At 46.1% G+C, this 16,400-nt stretch overlaps 1 protein-coding gene across 1 annotated transcript in view; it reads right to left on the reverse strand.

Moving 5' to 3' along the window:
* The window catches only part of SYT17 (synaptotagmin 17), a 35,962-nt gene extending 20,203 nt beyond the window's left edge, over nucleotides 1–15,759 (reverse strand). Inside the window, exons 1-4 of the mRNA XM_066330326.1 lie at nucleotides 15,358–15,759; nucleotides 11,732–11,907; nucleotides 6,451–6,599; nucleotides 5,420–6,039 (exon numbers count right to left, since the gene is read on the reverse strand). Of these exons, the coding sequence (XP_066186423.1) occupies nucleotides 5,420–6,039; nucleotides 6,451–6,599; nucleotides 11,732–11,907; nucleotides 15,358–15,759 (1,347 nt within the window). The remainder of the gene's footprint in view (nucleotides 1–5,419; nucleotides 6,040–6,450; nucleotides 6,600–11,731; nucleotides 11,908–15,357) is intronic.
* Between the last annotated feature and the right edge of the window lie 641 nt (nucleotides 15,760–16,400).

Here is a 16,400-nt window from a genome sequence, read left to right on the forward strand (position 1 = left end):
TGATTCGTGCCGAGATCCCAGATGACCCTGAAAAAGCAATTTCCTGTTTGATGAGATGCCGGAGTGACACCAAGTCTGGGATGTCTGAGACTCTCCTGAAGCTCTGATTAACAGTTCACTCCTGGCTGTATTACACTGCCAGGTTGGATTTGCAGCCTTGGGCTCGCCTGTGACCCAGAACCTTCTCCAGTTACTGCCTGGGCTGAACCCAGAAGTTTTGAACCAGAACTTTTCTGTTCTTTTCTGTCATCTCTGAAACACAAAGAGACTCCCCGAAAGGAGATGGGCCTTTAATTAATGCCATTCTCACATCTTGTTTGGACCACATAATTCCTTTGCTCACAGCCCCCCAGACTGTTCCTTGTGCATTGCTGCAACACCAGCAAAATTCTGCAGCTGAAACCTTTCCCAACAGGAGCCAGAGCACATTACCTCAGCACTGACATCTATGCATTGCTCCTAATGAAGTTTCAGAATGATTTTCCTCCTCAAGGTTATCTGTGTTGGTACCTCCAGGCACACTAGAAAACTGATGGTTTAGAACAGCTTGCTCTAACAGGTTTTCTACAGCATCCTGTGACACAGTCATTGTTTTTGGAAGGTTGAGCTATTAAGGACCAGAACCTGAGAAAAAATATACTTACCAATGAATAGGAGCAGTAATATTCCTACATAACTGACACCAACTGGATGTATGATGAAGAGTGTCACAAATTCCCTTCTAAAGTCAAACTGGCTTTGCATCAGTTTGAAAGGCCACGACAAAGCCTCTATTGTGCAAAAAGCTTTAGGAAGAAGATATCCTATGGAGAAGTCCTGCTCCTGGACCCCACCAGCCTCTCCTCTGGGTTCCTCCTCCACAAAATACACTCCACAACACCCCAGTCCTCTGCAGGAAGGGCAAGGAGTGAACAGCACTGAGGGGAAAGGATGAGGTGACTGAGAAGACAGATAAGGATAAAGAGAGAACAGTGAAGAAGAAGAAATTTTCAGTGCTGGAGCTTTAAAGACTCAAAAAGGAAAGGTGAGGGGGGAACCACAGAAATGGAACTGAGGAAAAACAAACATACAGAACAAACATACAGAAAAGAAGATGGTAGAAAAACACAAGACAAAATATGAAAACAAACCAGAGGTTAAGAGCTAAAATGTTGTCATCATGATGGGCAAGCATCCATCGCAGCATCCCATCACAGTTCTAACTTCAGTGACATGTGGGGCGGGGATTTCCTGCCCTCTGCCAGGCTTTGCCCAGGGCATCTCCTCCACTGGCCACAGGTGAACTTCCAGGGTGATTTTAACATCCAGCTGGTGAGCAGACATGGCCCCATGCAACTACCTTGTACCATCCTGAACATCAGAACTGACAGGTCATTCTAGTGCACTCGTAGTATGAAGTAAAAAAGCAAGCCCAATACACACTCCTTCCACTATAAAAATGGCTTGAGGGAAAACAGAATTTCATGCTATTTTCCCACCACAACTAAGCAATTTTTTTTTCTTTTGCAGAAAAATCGTCAAGCTCACATCACTGCTGGTCTAAAACATTCATTCCTGCCCACTCAAATCTGCCAAAAGAGAAATGAATCATATGTCAATAAAATTTGGGGTCCTGAACATGTGCTTCAGAATTAGTTTTAGTGACAAAATATGTAAATCTGAGCCCAGCAACACCGAGGCCTGCCAACTTCATTCATTGTAATTAAGCAAAGCCACACGCATTTCAGGGGATATTTAAGGAGTGCAGAGTGTTCCTATGGGGACTGGACTCAAGAGCCTTGCCATGAGCAGCTACTGCGCTTTAGAAAGGCATTAATTACCCTGCAAGAGAAAGCCTCCTAGAACTACCAAGGATAAAGAATTTTGCAATACCTGCACTGACATTTTCCACAAGGAATAAGTCCTTCTGCTCAGCTGCTGGCTCTGATGATGCATTGGGCAGCAGCTCCCCCATGCTTCAGCTTGGGGCTCAATCCCCCCAAACACCAAGTGTGTTGACCCCAGCTCAGAAAGTGCTTGTGTGCAGATACAACCTTCTGCCTGAGGCTTGGCATGCAGTAGTTTGTAGCTCTGGTTACTCAGGCTGAGAGGATAGCCTGCTGCTCAGCTGTACTTGGGTCCTCTGCCCACCCACTGCTAGCAGTGAGCAGGACAGTGCTGCACAGCCAGTGCTGCACCTCCTCACAGCAAGGAAAGTGCTCTGCTTGTTCACTCACAGCAGCTTTCTGAGCTGGTGATGAAGATATTTCTCCAACAATGAGGAGCTGTACATCCCATCCACAGGCCTAAGGAGCTGGGTCCAGCTCCCAGGGGAACCAACAGAGCTGTTGGCTGTAGATGCTGGACCATGCCTCAACTGGGAGAAGCTTGCTGTCCCTGCTGATGCTGCACATGCCAGGAGACTCCTGGCTTTCCTCACCTTTTGCAGCTCACAGTGTTGGCACAGCCCTGTAGTAAGGCAGTTTCGGCTCTGGGATGAGGGAACTCAGTGTGACAGTGGCACAAGGATTAGGCACCTGACTTTATCAGCACACTCTGTGTCAGTGGCTTCAAGGTGAAAACAGCAAGTGCAAAACAGATATTCACTTAGCTCATGGCATTTGGCCACCTTCTCTGCTCTTTCACAATGCCTGCTGCCCTCTCACTCCCACCAGCATGAAGAGAAAACTTCTCCACAGCTCCTGCCATCCGGATTTACTTTCCTCCATCTCTCTCCAGCTCATGATGTTTCTGTCTATAAATTCCAGGTTAAAAAAAAAATCACGCACTTTGTCTCTTTCATCTTCACATATCATGTCTATGACTGTCTGTGTTTCTCCCCCTTCTGTTACTGCTTTTCCAAACACCTGCTTCAGCCTTTTCTCCTGTGGCTGTGGGGGTGCTGCCAGCTGCTGCTCCATGTCACAGCCCCAGGGCAGCCAACCCAGACTGGCAAATTTTCCTCAGCTAATGATCAGAACTGCACCACAGTGGTTTGTGGTGCTCTCCAGGATCCAAGGACACCTTTTGCAAAATAAAATGCAATTGAACGTGTATATATATATATGTATATATATGTGTATATATATATATGTATGTATTTTTTTGTCCCCATCCATCACAATCTCTCAACACAAAGCACACTTCAGCGGGCTCAGGTTCAATCCAACCAGAAACTGATAAAGGCTGTCTGTCCCTCAGCTAATCAAGCAAAAAAGGGAGAAGTATGAAAAAAATTGTCAGCATGTCAAATCTATCCTTCCACAGGCAAAAGGCTCCAACTAGTATTAAAAAAACCCTCAGAAAATTCTAGCACAAACATCACTGTTATCAAGAGACATTAAAATGTATTTTTTCAAAACAATAAGCATTACTGTTTTATTTCTTCCAGGATTTATCTTAACCCTTTGATCAATGAATTTAATCACCACTAGGATGAAGCATGCCTTACTCAATGAACTTTAAAAATTTTATAATTGAGAAAATATGGGAAGACGATGGCAAACATCATCCTTGGATGTCTGTACAAGCACTGTTGATCCCTTTACAGTTGCAGTCTGCCAGCTGAGGTAAAAACAGCAAAAAGATATGAAAGGACCACTTAACTGATCAAAACGGGGAGGAATTTTTGCCTAAGTTTTTCTGTATGATAGCAAGGGCATAAATGCAAAAGGCTTTTAAGCCTGTGCATTCAAATGGACTTTTGTCTTTCTCTTTCCTTTTATAAATATCAGAAATGCCAACTTCTGCATAAATAATTTATCTTGAATGCTGGTGAAGCAGACAGCACTGCTGAAAACCGCAGTAGCTTTCAATGAAACTTTGGAGAGGGGGAAAGAAAGAGTTGGCTCCGAGCTTGGCACATAAAGGCAGAGATGATCTTTTCTAATCAAGGTCTGTATTAGCTGTGGAATGAGTCCATGTTACTCATAAAGAGATGCAAAACACAGAGAAGTATTTGTCATGCAAAAGTAGGGAGCAGGGGGAGAAGCAAAACTGCATGGTGGGAATCACAGGAGGATAATGGGATGCAACGACATGCCCTACTAAAATACATGTTCAGGGAGCCCATGACTATGACTTGTCCACCGCTTTCAAAATTTTATTTTCTCGCCTGAACACTGTTCAAGCTAATCCCATAACATTCCTACTTCTGTTACAGGAAATCCAGCTGGCTCTCCTGCAGTTACCTGGAGCCCTTATCTTCCTCCTTTTACACAGTGCTGCATGTCTGAGCAAGAGAAGAAAGTGCTCCCAGCCCCTCTGCACACACAGAGGGGGCAAAGCAGAGTCAGAGCCCCAGCTGGCTTCACTTCCAAAACACTGCTTGGAGTATTTCCCTTCCACAAGTGTCTGATCATTAATTTCCACTGCCAATCAGACTCTTGAACCCACAACATAAAACAGCAGTGAGGCCAGTGATTTATTGCTCATTTCATCCAGTATCTCTGGCTATGGCACCCTTTTGTGAACACCTACAAATCAAAGAAAAAGTGAACCATCCAACAGGGCTTAATTCAGCAAAGACTCCTTGAAAATAGCAATTTGTGAGCTGGAAAGGAACCGGGAGAGGCCAGCTTGTTACAACAACTTCGTGTGATATTCCTGTCTTTAGTACAAACATTTGAGATGCTGTTCACACTATGTTCTCCTCTTGCCTTTTCATGGGGTTCTGTGCATCTAGCTATGTGAGTGATGCCACTAGTGGTAAATTTGGTAGGTAACTACCATTCCTGGCTGCAAAGCTCAGATCTTTCCACTGAACAGCCCTTTACTTGGCTGGCAAGAAGGTGGCCCTTTCCTGAGAACAGAGGTGAAAGCACACAGACCCTCTGCATCTTCTCTTCCCATCCCACTGGATGGTTGAAATGCCCAAAATGCATGCAACATCCCGCTTGCATCAGACAAATATTTATGGCAAATTTAGTTTCTTCAGGCATCTGATGAAAATAAATCTACCACTCCTGTGCAGATTGTTGCTTTTGCATTATGCCACAGATCTGGGCAGATTACATCTTCTACATGTTTTATTGAATCAAATCATTACTGAACTGGCAGCAGGGGTTCCCCTTGTGTCCTCAGAGCACAGGAATGACCTGGGTGTGACAGCATTCCTGAGAATGGATGCAGGTCGCTGCAGTGACAAGAAACACCTTTCCAAAGGTACAGACTTCCAGAGCAGGCTTGAATTGTTCTCGTTTAAGCTGACGTAGGATCTTTGCTCATGACTATAAAAGACAGCTCCTCTACCTCACACTGTTAGTTATAAAACCAGTCACAGGCCCACATAATCCCAACCCAGCAGATGCTGTGCTAACAAAATGACAATTACTAATTAGAAACAGCATTACTTGCCAACAGGCAAAGGAACCACACACACACACACCAACTCCCAAAACAGCAAGAAAAACTGTGGCAATAATCTGATAAATTCTGTTACCTGAGAACTAGGCACAAGGGCTTTCCACCAGTGTCCACCTTTCACAAGGTCTACATCGCTCAAGGGCACTGACACTTTGCCAATAACACAATGACGTGAGAATTTGTCAAAATCCACTACAGTTAAAAGCAGAGTTCTTCTCTGGGCTTCTAAAAAGGGGATTTCAAATGTGTACCTCTCCTCAAACACTGGGTTCTGCGTTTTGCGTTTCACTCCGGTCTGCTTGGAGTTCTTCTGGTCAGGCAGAAGGCAGATCTTCACATAGGGGTTGGAGTGAGCCATGTCTTGCCTTGAGCCATCATAAGAAATGGGAGGAGGCAGATCTTTAGCCTCAATGACTCGCACTATTAGGTAATTATGCAACAGATCATACTGTGTGCTAAAATGCAGCATGCCCAGCTGGTACTTGGACAAGATCTCCTCATCTGTCAAGGAGTCCATGTCATTGCCATTTGAGTCAAGAGAGTACAGCTTTGGTTCAAATTTTCTAAAATAGTCATCTGGGGTGTAGGTTTTTAACAGGATAGTTGGCTGAACTATTTCTTTCTTGGCTCCTATTATTCCAAACTCGATGGGTTTGATGTCAATTAGTGGAGAACTTGGCCTCCTTGACTCCAGGCCTGAATGAGAGAAACACACAAATGACTGTTAGAAAGTCCACTACAGCAATTACAAAAAATTCAGAAAGTGAGAAAAATCAGCTTTGGGTGCACCTTCAGGTACTCTGTGTCTGTACAATACCAGCACAGGCTCTACAGTGGGACTTTTAACAGCACCCTCAGCTAGGCTGAAGCACAGCCTTGCCCGCACTTTTCCTCCCTGTCCATCTGCACGTGCAATTACCCTGCTTGTGCTTCAGCAAGAAAAACAGGGCTGGCCACTTCCACTGTGCTCCTGTGAAATAGGAAGAGATTTTTATCAATGTGCCTTCAACTTGACATGGTTCCCTGTCCAAAAGATGAAAGAGCAGGCACTACAGTTTGATTTTCACCCCCACAAGAATTACATTAACGCTAGAAGGACGACCTTACTTGAGATCCGTCGCGTGAGGCTGTAAGTGGACCGTGATGTATCTGACGACGATCGCCTTCTGTCAGGGGAAACATCGTGAAGAGTGGGAGGCAGCTCGCTGATTGTATTATCAGAGTCTCCATCTTTGTCCTCATTTTGGCTGCTTATCCTATTATAATGAGAGACCTTTGGATGATTCAACCCAGCACAAGGTGTATATACAGAATAACAACGTGTTCTGGCATTCTGGGGCTAATCTTGGGTGCTTGTCCCTCAATGCTGTGAGATATCTTCTGATCTATCTGGCAAGCAAAAGGCAAAGCAACTGACTTCAGACCTTTTTAAAAAACAGATTCTTCACCTTTCTGCCTGTCTTTCAAACAAGGTTTTATCAGTATTAGAGCATGACACAGGCTACTAAGGCACACATAACTCAGATGTTGATCAGAAATATTCTACTTCCCTCTAAAGAAAAAAATCAAACCAAAACCCCACAAACCACAAACCTCAAACAGTGGCTTCTTGCTGTAATTCACAGCTCTGGAAGCACAGACTTCACTAGGAATGAACCAGCACAGAAAATCACAATGCTCAGATATCCCAAACCTACCGCACACCTCCTGGTAAAATATTGCAGGTTTGCCAGTAAAGTTTCAAAACTTGATCTTACAGACACAATTCATGATTTGCTATTTATTGGCACGCCTTTTAAAATATTTGGCTGCTTTTTATCGACTTCTATAAACCAGATGTGATTCTCAGCAGACAATAACTTTACTGTCCAGGGACCTTGGTGGGAGCAGGGAAGTTGGCAGATCTAAATGACAAAGCAAGTTTTGTAGCACCTTTGAGAAGACTCCACAGAAGGCTGGCATCATAGAGAACTCCACAGGTAACTTCCCTTTCAGTTTGTTTAAATGTATATATGTATACACAACTTATTTTTGTATAAAATGACATTCTAGTTAAAAATTCCAACATGTCACAGCTGCAGTGGCTCCTGAAAGAAGCTAAGATCTCCCAACTTTGACTGAAAGAAGGGCAGGAGCAGATAGTAACAACTGTAGGAGGTAAAGTCTGCAGCTGTGTGCTCAGAGGGGAGTGCAGCTGATGGAAATGGAATCACACAGTGGGTACATGATGTGTGGTGCATCCTGTAAAACAGCCAGTCCACCAGACAGAAAACAGCAGCACATCACAAGGAAAGCATTAGCACAAAATGAGCAAAGCAAAGGGGAATTCTGTGTGAATTTTGCTTCCAAACCACCCTTTCTATGTGCTCAACTCAGCTGGATACAAATGAAATATGTTGAATAATTTTGATTAGCAATCAATGACTGGAGCAGAGCAATTGATATATTTGCAAAAAGCAGTAAACTTGCAGAAAAGCCCAACAAGCATAAAAACAAACAAGCAAACTTCCCAAAACCAACTGGAAATTCTTATCTAAGCCCACAAAGTTCACAGCAGGATCCATAAAAAATTTCACCAAGTCAAGACTCACAATACTCATCCACAAAAAAACAAAAAACTCAAAAAAAACCAAAAAAAACCCCATCCCAAAACCCCCCCAAACTGTTAATAATCAAAACCAAACCCTCTGCTAAAAGGGGCGTACAATATTTGCACAGTTCTGCAGCCCATTAAAGGCAGTCCAAACCATACAGTTTGATATATAATCACTACTTGGAACACAAATAGCTTTTTCATGTCTAAATGCAGGTCCACACAATCACAGGTGGCATTTGGATATGCCTGTGTTTGAGAAGCAAATGCACAGAACAAGGCAGGGTAAAAAGGGAATCAGGAAGAGAGGCATTAAAGATGTTCTACAATGGGTAAACGTAATAGTGAGTTAATAACATACAGATGACCTTTAGTAAGGAAATTGCTGCTGAGCCACAATAATTTTTCCTCAAATAAACTTTGGCTCTGGTTAAAGCAGCTCTGTTTCTGTTTAATCCAAACCTTTGGAAAGAGGAGTCGTGTCCTGATTTCAATTCAGTCTCACAGTGTGCACTGTTTATCTTTGGGGATTGTGTAGAATATTCCATAACAAGCAGCTCAAACATCCACTCTCATTCCCAGGCCATTTCTGCAAGGACCAGGATGCAAGTGCTCCTCATGAAATAACAAGAAGTTCCCATGCACTCAGGTCAACACAACCGGACTCACTGCAGGAATGTTTTTATGGGTTTTTTCTAAATTGCCACTACAAAAAATTCAGAAAGTGAGAAAAGTCCATATTATCCAAAGAGGAAGGGCTTAAACTTGCAGCTTTATCATCCACTCCTGAATTTCCAGGACAATGAGGTGTCTCAGCCGCCAAAGGGAAAACCTAGGGCCAAAATATAAAGGATGGGTCATCAACCATGGGCATTTCCACGTCTGCTCATTCACCAATGAGGACCATAAAAACAGTTTTCCCCTGGGGAGTGGGTAGGAAGGTGAGGAAGACACAAATTGCATTCTACATTTAACCAGTGTCTCAGGCCCATGAAGAATAGGCAAGATGGAGAGATCTCAGCTGAAAACGTAGATCTATTTTTAAAACACTTTCAGGCTGCAAGCAGAGAACACAATAAATTGATTTGTTCCCAAATTCAATGTGTGCATCTAAATGCAAAATAAGGTGATGTCAAAGCTATTTTTCCTTGTAGGGGTTTACACTAAATACAAAAGCTCCCTCTTCAAACATAAGAGAGAAAAAAATTAGGGGTTCAACTGGCATACACAGACCTCTGAGCACTTAAAAACACTAAAAACCTTATTCTAAGAACAAGTCCAAACTCTTACTCTGTTCACACATCTAACTCCAGAGATCATTCCCTACATCCAAAAATGCATACAGAGATATAAAAATATAAGATCAACACAGTGAAAACAGAATTCTTCTTTGTTTCGAAATTCTGAGGTAACGTGGGATCATTTGTGTCTTAAAGAAGCACACAAGAAATTTGGGTCTCCTATTCATCAGCAAAAAAAATATACCAAATCTGGCTCTGGCCTCTGCTTTTGACTTTCTTTTCATCTTCCAGACCCTTGTTCCTCAAGAGGCTCATTTCTTCCCCCTCTCCTCTCAATCACATCCCCTTGGGTCCTCTGCTTCTTCCTATCTTTGCCCTCCTCACTTAAATAATTTTTCTTTCTCTTTGTCCTCCTGACTTAAATAATTTCTGTGCTCCCTCGCCATTTTTCAGCAAAATCACCCAGGAAGCACAAAGCATTATCACATTGTCTGTCACCAATCTGGGTCCATGCCAGCTCAAGAGGAGCCCACAGCATTTTCAAACAAGCAAAGCCTCATCTCCAACTTCTACATCAATGTATGTCAACAGGCATCCTTAGAGATCACAGGTTTGCAACTGTGTCGCAGGAGATGGTGACTTCAGTGACCCCAAGGTCTCCTGGCAAAGCAAAACTCCTTCTCTCCTGTGTCCTCCTCTTTGGTGCCTGCTGCCCCTCTCAGGCTTTACCTGTGGGAACTGACCTTCCCTCAGCATTAGAGCAGAACAGGAGACCCCAACTGCACCAAACCACCCAGAGCTGGATGGAAAGATAAATAAATGGCCTGGGCTGGGGTCACAGGGACCCTTCCCAGGGCTGAGCATCTGCAGGTGAACCATAAAGTGCAATAGTGTTGAAGAAATGGGCTGTTTTTCACCAGAGAGTGCTGTCCTCTGCCATGCCAAGAATTTATTTTAGAGACTTTCAAATGGAGCAGGACCAGAGGGAAACAATACAGGCTGAAGAGAGCATTTTATGAGTCCAAAGGTCTCCATGTTCTCTGCCCATGGCAAAGTCCAAGTCATCTGCAAAGCCACCATACATCTGAGATTTGAGATAATAAGAACAGGGCTTCAGCATTCACATCACCTCCTCAGCCAGACAGATAAAGAATCCAAGAGTCAAAACCTACACCCTGGTACAATCACTCCACACCCCAAAACACACAGGATGTCCCTCCTGCTGCTAAGCATACCAGGTAAGCTCTGAATCACGCACTTGCCACAAGCCCAGCTACTTGTTCCCAAGATGTAATTGCTCCTGCACCAATCTTTCCACGTCCAGTACTGCAACCTCATCACTCACTGCGCTCTCCTGTGCGTGATGCTTTCCTATTTAGCATTGATTTTGTTTCCATTCCACATTAATTGCAGGTGAGTACGTTTCTGAGCATATATTAGACTCTTAAATACGCTGCTCCACATTTAAAAAACATGCTAACACATCTTGAACAGCTCTATTTTTATTGCTTCAGTATTAATTACCATCCTGTTCTACCTAAATTCAAAGGCGTTCGTGGACAAGACTGCGATTTAGGCCTGAGAAAATTTATTTCTTGCAGCATCAAGACATGAACCTTGCAGAGCTGACACAGAATAACAGCACATACTCACTGGAGTAGATAAAATTACCTGCGTGCCTCAATGCCCAGGCACCAAAGTCTGAGCATCACATGATGCACTGAATAGGCCTCTCCTGTGCCACAAGGACACTGAAGCTGTGTCCATCAAATGGTCTGCTCCACAAAGACAGCCCAGCCCAGCTCAGCTCACAAGGCAGTCACTAAAACGCCAGAGAGCTCTGCTCCCTTCTTGGTTTCACTACTGCCTCCACGGGGTCACCTCTGTGCTGCGGATTCCTGACTGAGAGGGAGTAAAAGAGGAAAGACTTCACTGACTTCCTTTGTAGCAGATTTGCAAACATACTAATCAAAGCCCCAGATAAGACCTGGTGCTGTGGTCCTTTAATGATTTGAGAAGAAATTCTGAAGAGTACTATGGTGATGCAGAAGATCAAGTCCTGCTAAACGAAACTTTAAATTAATTTCCCCTTCAGAGCACATAGGAGCTATGCCTTTCATCTGCCTATATGATAACCACCTTCACACTAGGATAAGAAAGGATTTCAAAACAACCTCATCAGCATTTCAGCCAAGCTGAAGTTCTCCAAAGGGTTGGTCCATTTGAAGAGGAAATAGGACTGAAGATGAAAGGCATCTTTAGAGAAGGGGGCGGAGCTAAACCAGTTATCAGCTTGTTATGCCAGCTTACAAAACAGCTTCTGTCTCACCCATCAGAAGAGGTTTTTACAAAGACTAACCTTGCAATTTGAGTTAAAAGAGCTTTACTCCTTTTTCACCATGCCAGGAGTAGCCTGCATTCCCACCCTCAGGAAGTTCCTGCTCTCTAAGTGGCATCCTCTGAATGTCACATTGCAATTCATATCAATACGCTCATCACAGCTGAGCAGTCCTACATCTTGGTTAAAGCTAGGAAATCATGCATCTAAACTTACAGCCAGGCTGGAGTTTGAGCAGGAAAAGGTCCCAGGATTTCAACTTCATCTTCATTTGTTTGACAACAGCTACAGTCGAAACACTTCTGACAACAATTTCTGCAAGTCCACCGGCACAGCAAGAGATCAGAGATTCGAGCGAGCAGACCCTGGAGCCATTGCAAACCAAAGTACAAGATTACAACCCATCAATAGCTATTGAGAAAAAAACACTCAACTGTATTTGTGTTTGTGTTTCTCCAACAGAACATTAAGAACTGTATTTATTTCATCTATACCAACAGACAAGTGCTATGCAGTTACCAGCCCAGCCCCACTGATGGCATAACAAGGAAGGAAAATAAGCATTCTCTGCAGGTATTTTCCTGTCTAGTAGCAATGTATCATTATGTAGGTTGGCAAGAGGGTGATTTACAAAGCACTATGGCACAACAATATGCTGAAGTGGAAACATGCATATTCCTCCACACACATCAACAATCCAATATATCATCAAACTTAAAACAGAAGGAATTAAAAACAGAAGATAAGTGAAAGCTTCAACTTAATCCAGCAAGGATCTATTTAATTGACACAGCAATGTGAACACACTTCATCCCTGTTGATGTACAATCCATATACCTGGAGAATTACAGCCCAACAAACTCACCACTAAAATGGATTAACCAGAACACACTACCCTCATGCTTCTGCTCTGCTACCATGATTAATTTAATGAAGAACTTTCAGTGATATTTTTTAGAATAATTGACCCAGAAAAGTCTTTCATTTCCTAGGCTTCTGTGGTGGCACTAGCAGCACCCTTTGTAACAGAGCTGTGTCAACTCCCCACTGGAGCAGCAGCACCGTGCCCCACTCCCATGCCATCCCTATAGCCTTCCCCCCACTTCAAAGCTCTGCTTTGAGAGGAGGAGAGAGACAAAGCTCAGCTCACTTCCCGCCACACCAACCCCAACTTCATGAGAGAGAGGGCTCATAAACAGCACAGGGGCACTGCTCTGTGGGCACGGTGGGAGACACGCAGGTGCAAGGGCACAGCATCTGCACCCAGGATCAAACTGCTTTACAACTGTGTGTGACCTTGAAATGATCCTGAGAAACTGAAGAAATAAAGCGTATGAGAGATTCTCCATAGTTATCTCCCCAAACTACTTGCAACATTTGCAGTATTCATGAGTGTGGACCATGTGGAAGGGTTTCTTCAAAGGAACCTGATCTGCAGGGAAGACTTTTACAGGAACATGGCTTTTTGCTACAGTAAAACACACATTTTTTTCCATAAACAAAATCTGGGCACTGCAAACCAAAAAATTACCAGCCCAAAATGCAGTGCATTACTTAATATCTAGGACATCAGTAAAGAGCAAGAAAACACGAGACAATCCCCTAAGGATGGAGCAAGGAGACAGCGGGGAGTGAATCATCAGATTAACTCACCTCATTTATTGGTTCCAACTGTCCTTTTAGACATTCAAAATGAAGCAAAGGGGAACAAAATAGAAAAGACAAAAACAAATTAGCAATGCTCAAACAATTTTAAATTTTCTGCCATTACATGCCCCAGCCTGGGATGAGTGTGAATTTCTGGTAAGACAGTACCCTATAGATGCTAGAGGTCTGACTGGGCATCAGCTTCTGCCATTTCCAATCCTTCTCTATAAAGCTCCTTCTGCTCCTCCTTTCCCACAAGTGAAACTCCCAAACCCATTCTGAAGCATGAAAATCCTGCTCATTGCTCCTTGCTAATGGGTATCACATGCAACCACTTATTTTGTTTTCTTTAATAACCTGCCTCTAACTGCACCAACTACTTGCTGCTGCAAGCCATATCCAAAATTTTCAGTGGAAGAAAGGCTTTTTTCCACATTCAGCCCATATCAATACATTCCAAAGACAACTCATTAAAGCAACATTTCTAGGAAGGGGTACAGACTACATTACATACGCCTCTCTGGGCACCTTCAGCATCATCCTCAGATGTGACTTGAAGAACACAAAAGATAGAATTTAAAAGCTTGAGTCCCACACCCCATTCTAAAATCTGCACTGCAGCCACCTCCCCAAGCCACAAAGAAAATCTACAGCAAAGGAAGAAGTCATCACAAACCAGTTTTTTATTCACAAAGCCACCCTTGGAACATTATATATATATATATGTATATATATATAATAGACCCATTTCCTTTGGAGATTCACTAGCATTTCTGATACCTCCTGAAATGTCTTACCTATTGCATTCTCTTGATAATGTCTATAAGTTTCCTATTTGTCCTGGCTGTCTTTGCATATGGGAAACTCCTAAAAAAAAACCCAAACAAACACAAAACCACAGAACAAAACAATACCAAAAAAACCCCCCATGAAAAGCTCCATCCTGTTCTTCCAAATGCAGAAATTGGTTCGTAGCTTTACACTCATGACATGACATGAGCATACTTTTCTGAAGAAGCCGGGATGTAGAAGTTGCCTTTAGTTCCAATAATTCTCCCATGGCTCACGTTTTGGTGCAAGGCTTCCTTTTAAACATCTTGGAAGCCAGTGCTTGTCAAAAAAGTCACCACTTGCTAGGAGCAGTTAAAAAACTAGAAGAGCTACAGTGCAATGAGATAAGACAGTGATTACAGATACCCATGTGCTAACTGTTTAAGAAAATGCTAAATGGTTAAAAGGGCTTTATCATTCCTTATTAATGCAAAGTTGCAGCCAAAGCGACAGCGGTTTAGCAGAGCTGCAAGGAGGCTATTTAAGCTGCTCTCAAACAAAGCGGCTGGATCGGTGCCACTTGCCATGCCAAGAGAGGGCTTTTCCAAAGGGCCCGCAGGGAGGGACACACGGCAGGCTCACACGGAACACCCTCCTGGTCATCATCACTCACGGCCATGTGCAGCCACCACCCCTGTGTGCCACCAGCCCCGAGGGCACACACCGCCATCCTACAGCACCGTGACAGCGTGAGCTGTGACCACCCACAAATGGGAGGGCAAGGGACAAGGACTGAATATTACAGTGCTGGAGAGGTAAACAAGTCAACAGCACCACGGAGGGCTGAAATGCAGGGGCCCGTGAAAGGAAAGCAAACACGACCACCTGTTCACCCACCGTGCTGGCACCAGGCACGAGGGGCAGGGCTGGGGAAGGCAGGGGTTTAGGGAGGGCTGGAGCTGGGGGATCCCGGGAAACACAGCAGCTGCGATGTGCTCAGCAACGACTGGGGAAGGGCTCAGCATCCAGGGTCAGCGAGGCACCATCGTGCTCTGCCACATCATCCCAGTCGGCCGAGCAGAGAACAGACCAGACGGGAGCCTCCAGCCACGAGTGAATCCTCATCAAGGGCAGCCTGGGGGCAGGGCTCCATCTCCACAGCCTGCTGCAGGGCCCCTGGGTGGGGGTTACCTGCTCCAAGTTAGCACAGCCGCCAATCCCAGCCAGGTCCTCAGACCAGTGACAACAAACCACGGTGGCAGTACCCCCAGGAATGCTGCAGCAGGGTGGGGTCCTCACTGCTCTCAGGCCGCCTTCTGCCCCGCACTTACACCCCAGGAAAGGCTCACAAACTCCATCGGCAACGGACACCGCAGCCTAGGGACAGCGTGGTCCCCTCAGCCACACATCCCCCACTATCTCACCATGACTGAGACGCCGGTGTGGGGATAACGGGGCGTTGCTGATGTCCTACTCCGCACTCGGGTAGCCCCCACCTCGTACCCACGGGCCCCGACGGCCTTGCTGCTGAAGGCCTGCCCTGCCCCACTCCAGATCCCGTCGAGCCGGGAGCCCCCAGTCCCGCAGAACACCTCGGGCGGGGTCCACCTGCGGCTGTCCCAGCCCGACTCCCGGGGCATCTCCCTCAGCATCCCCGCTCCCATCCGCCGGGCGCGGCGGCGGCTCAGCCCCGAGCGGGAGGGGACCGCGAGGGCACGGCGGGGCGAGCCGAGAGGGACACGGCCCCGCGGGGCACGGCTGGCGCCGGTAGCGGGGTCTGTACCGGCGGCCGCGCGGCTGGAGATGCCCAACCGGCTCGGGTTCATCGCGGGCTGGGCGGCTGCGCTCGGGGCAATGGCTGGGGAGTGGGTGGCTCGGGGGTCGCTCAGGGTCTGACCCAGCCCAGACACTGAGCCTCACGGTGCTGGGAGAGCTCATCCATCACGGCGCAGCCCGAGACTCCCCGCAGCCCAAGGCGCGGGTGTTCCCCACCCCGCCGGTGCCCCCCACCCGCCGGACCATGCCCAGGCTGGGCGGCCCATCGCATCTCAGTCTGCCCGCAGGGTTCAGCATCCTCCTCCCTCCAAGAAATCCTTGTGCGGGATAGGGATGGGCTTCCACGTCCCCGCGGTCATCCCGCTCCCCCAGTAAAGAGAGGCCCGAGGACTGCTCGCCAGCCCCGCAGGGATCCTCTCCTGCCCCGGTGTCTCGCTAGCAACAGCTGCTGGCCCTGCTCCGGCCCCGGCCACGCCCGGCCCCTCGCCGGGGGTTGCTGTCGTCTCCGTGAACTCCTCCCCAGAAGTTAACCCGAAGTTGCGCACCCGCCCCGGGCACAGAGCACGGGGGGGGGAGGGGGACACCCGCCGCGGCACCGCACCCGTCCCGCAGACTACCCAGAGAGACAGCCCCCGCTCCATCCCCTGGGGATCCCCCCTGGCCCGCCGCTCCGCACGCACCTGGATGTACG

The sequence above is a fragment of the Sylvia atricapilla genome, chromosome 15 (genome assembly GCF_009819655.1).
Source record: "Sylvia atricapilla isolate bSylAtr1 chromosome 15, bSylAtr1.pri, whole genome shotgun sequence".
NCBI classification, from domain to species: domain Eukaryota; kingdom Metazoa; phylum Chordata; class Aves; order Passeriformes; family Sylviidae; genus Sylvia; species Sylvia atricapilla.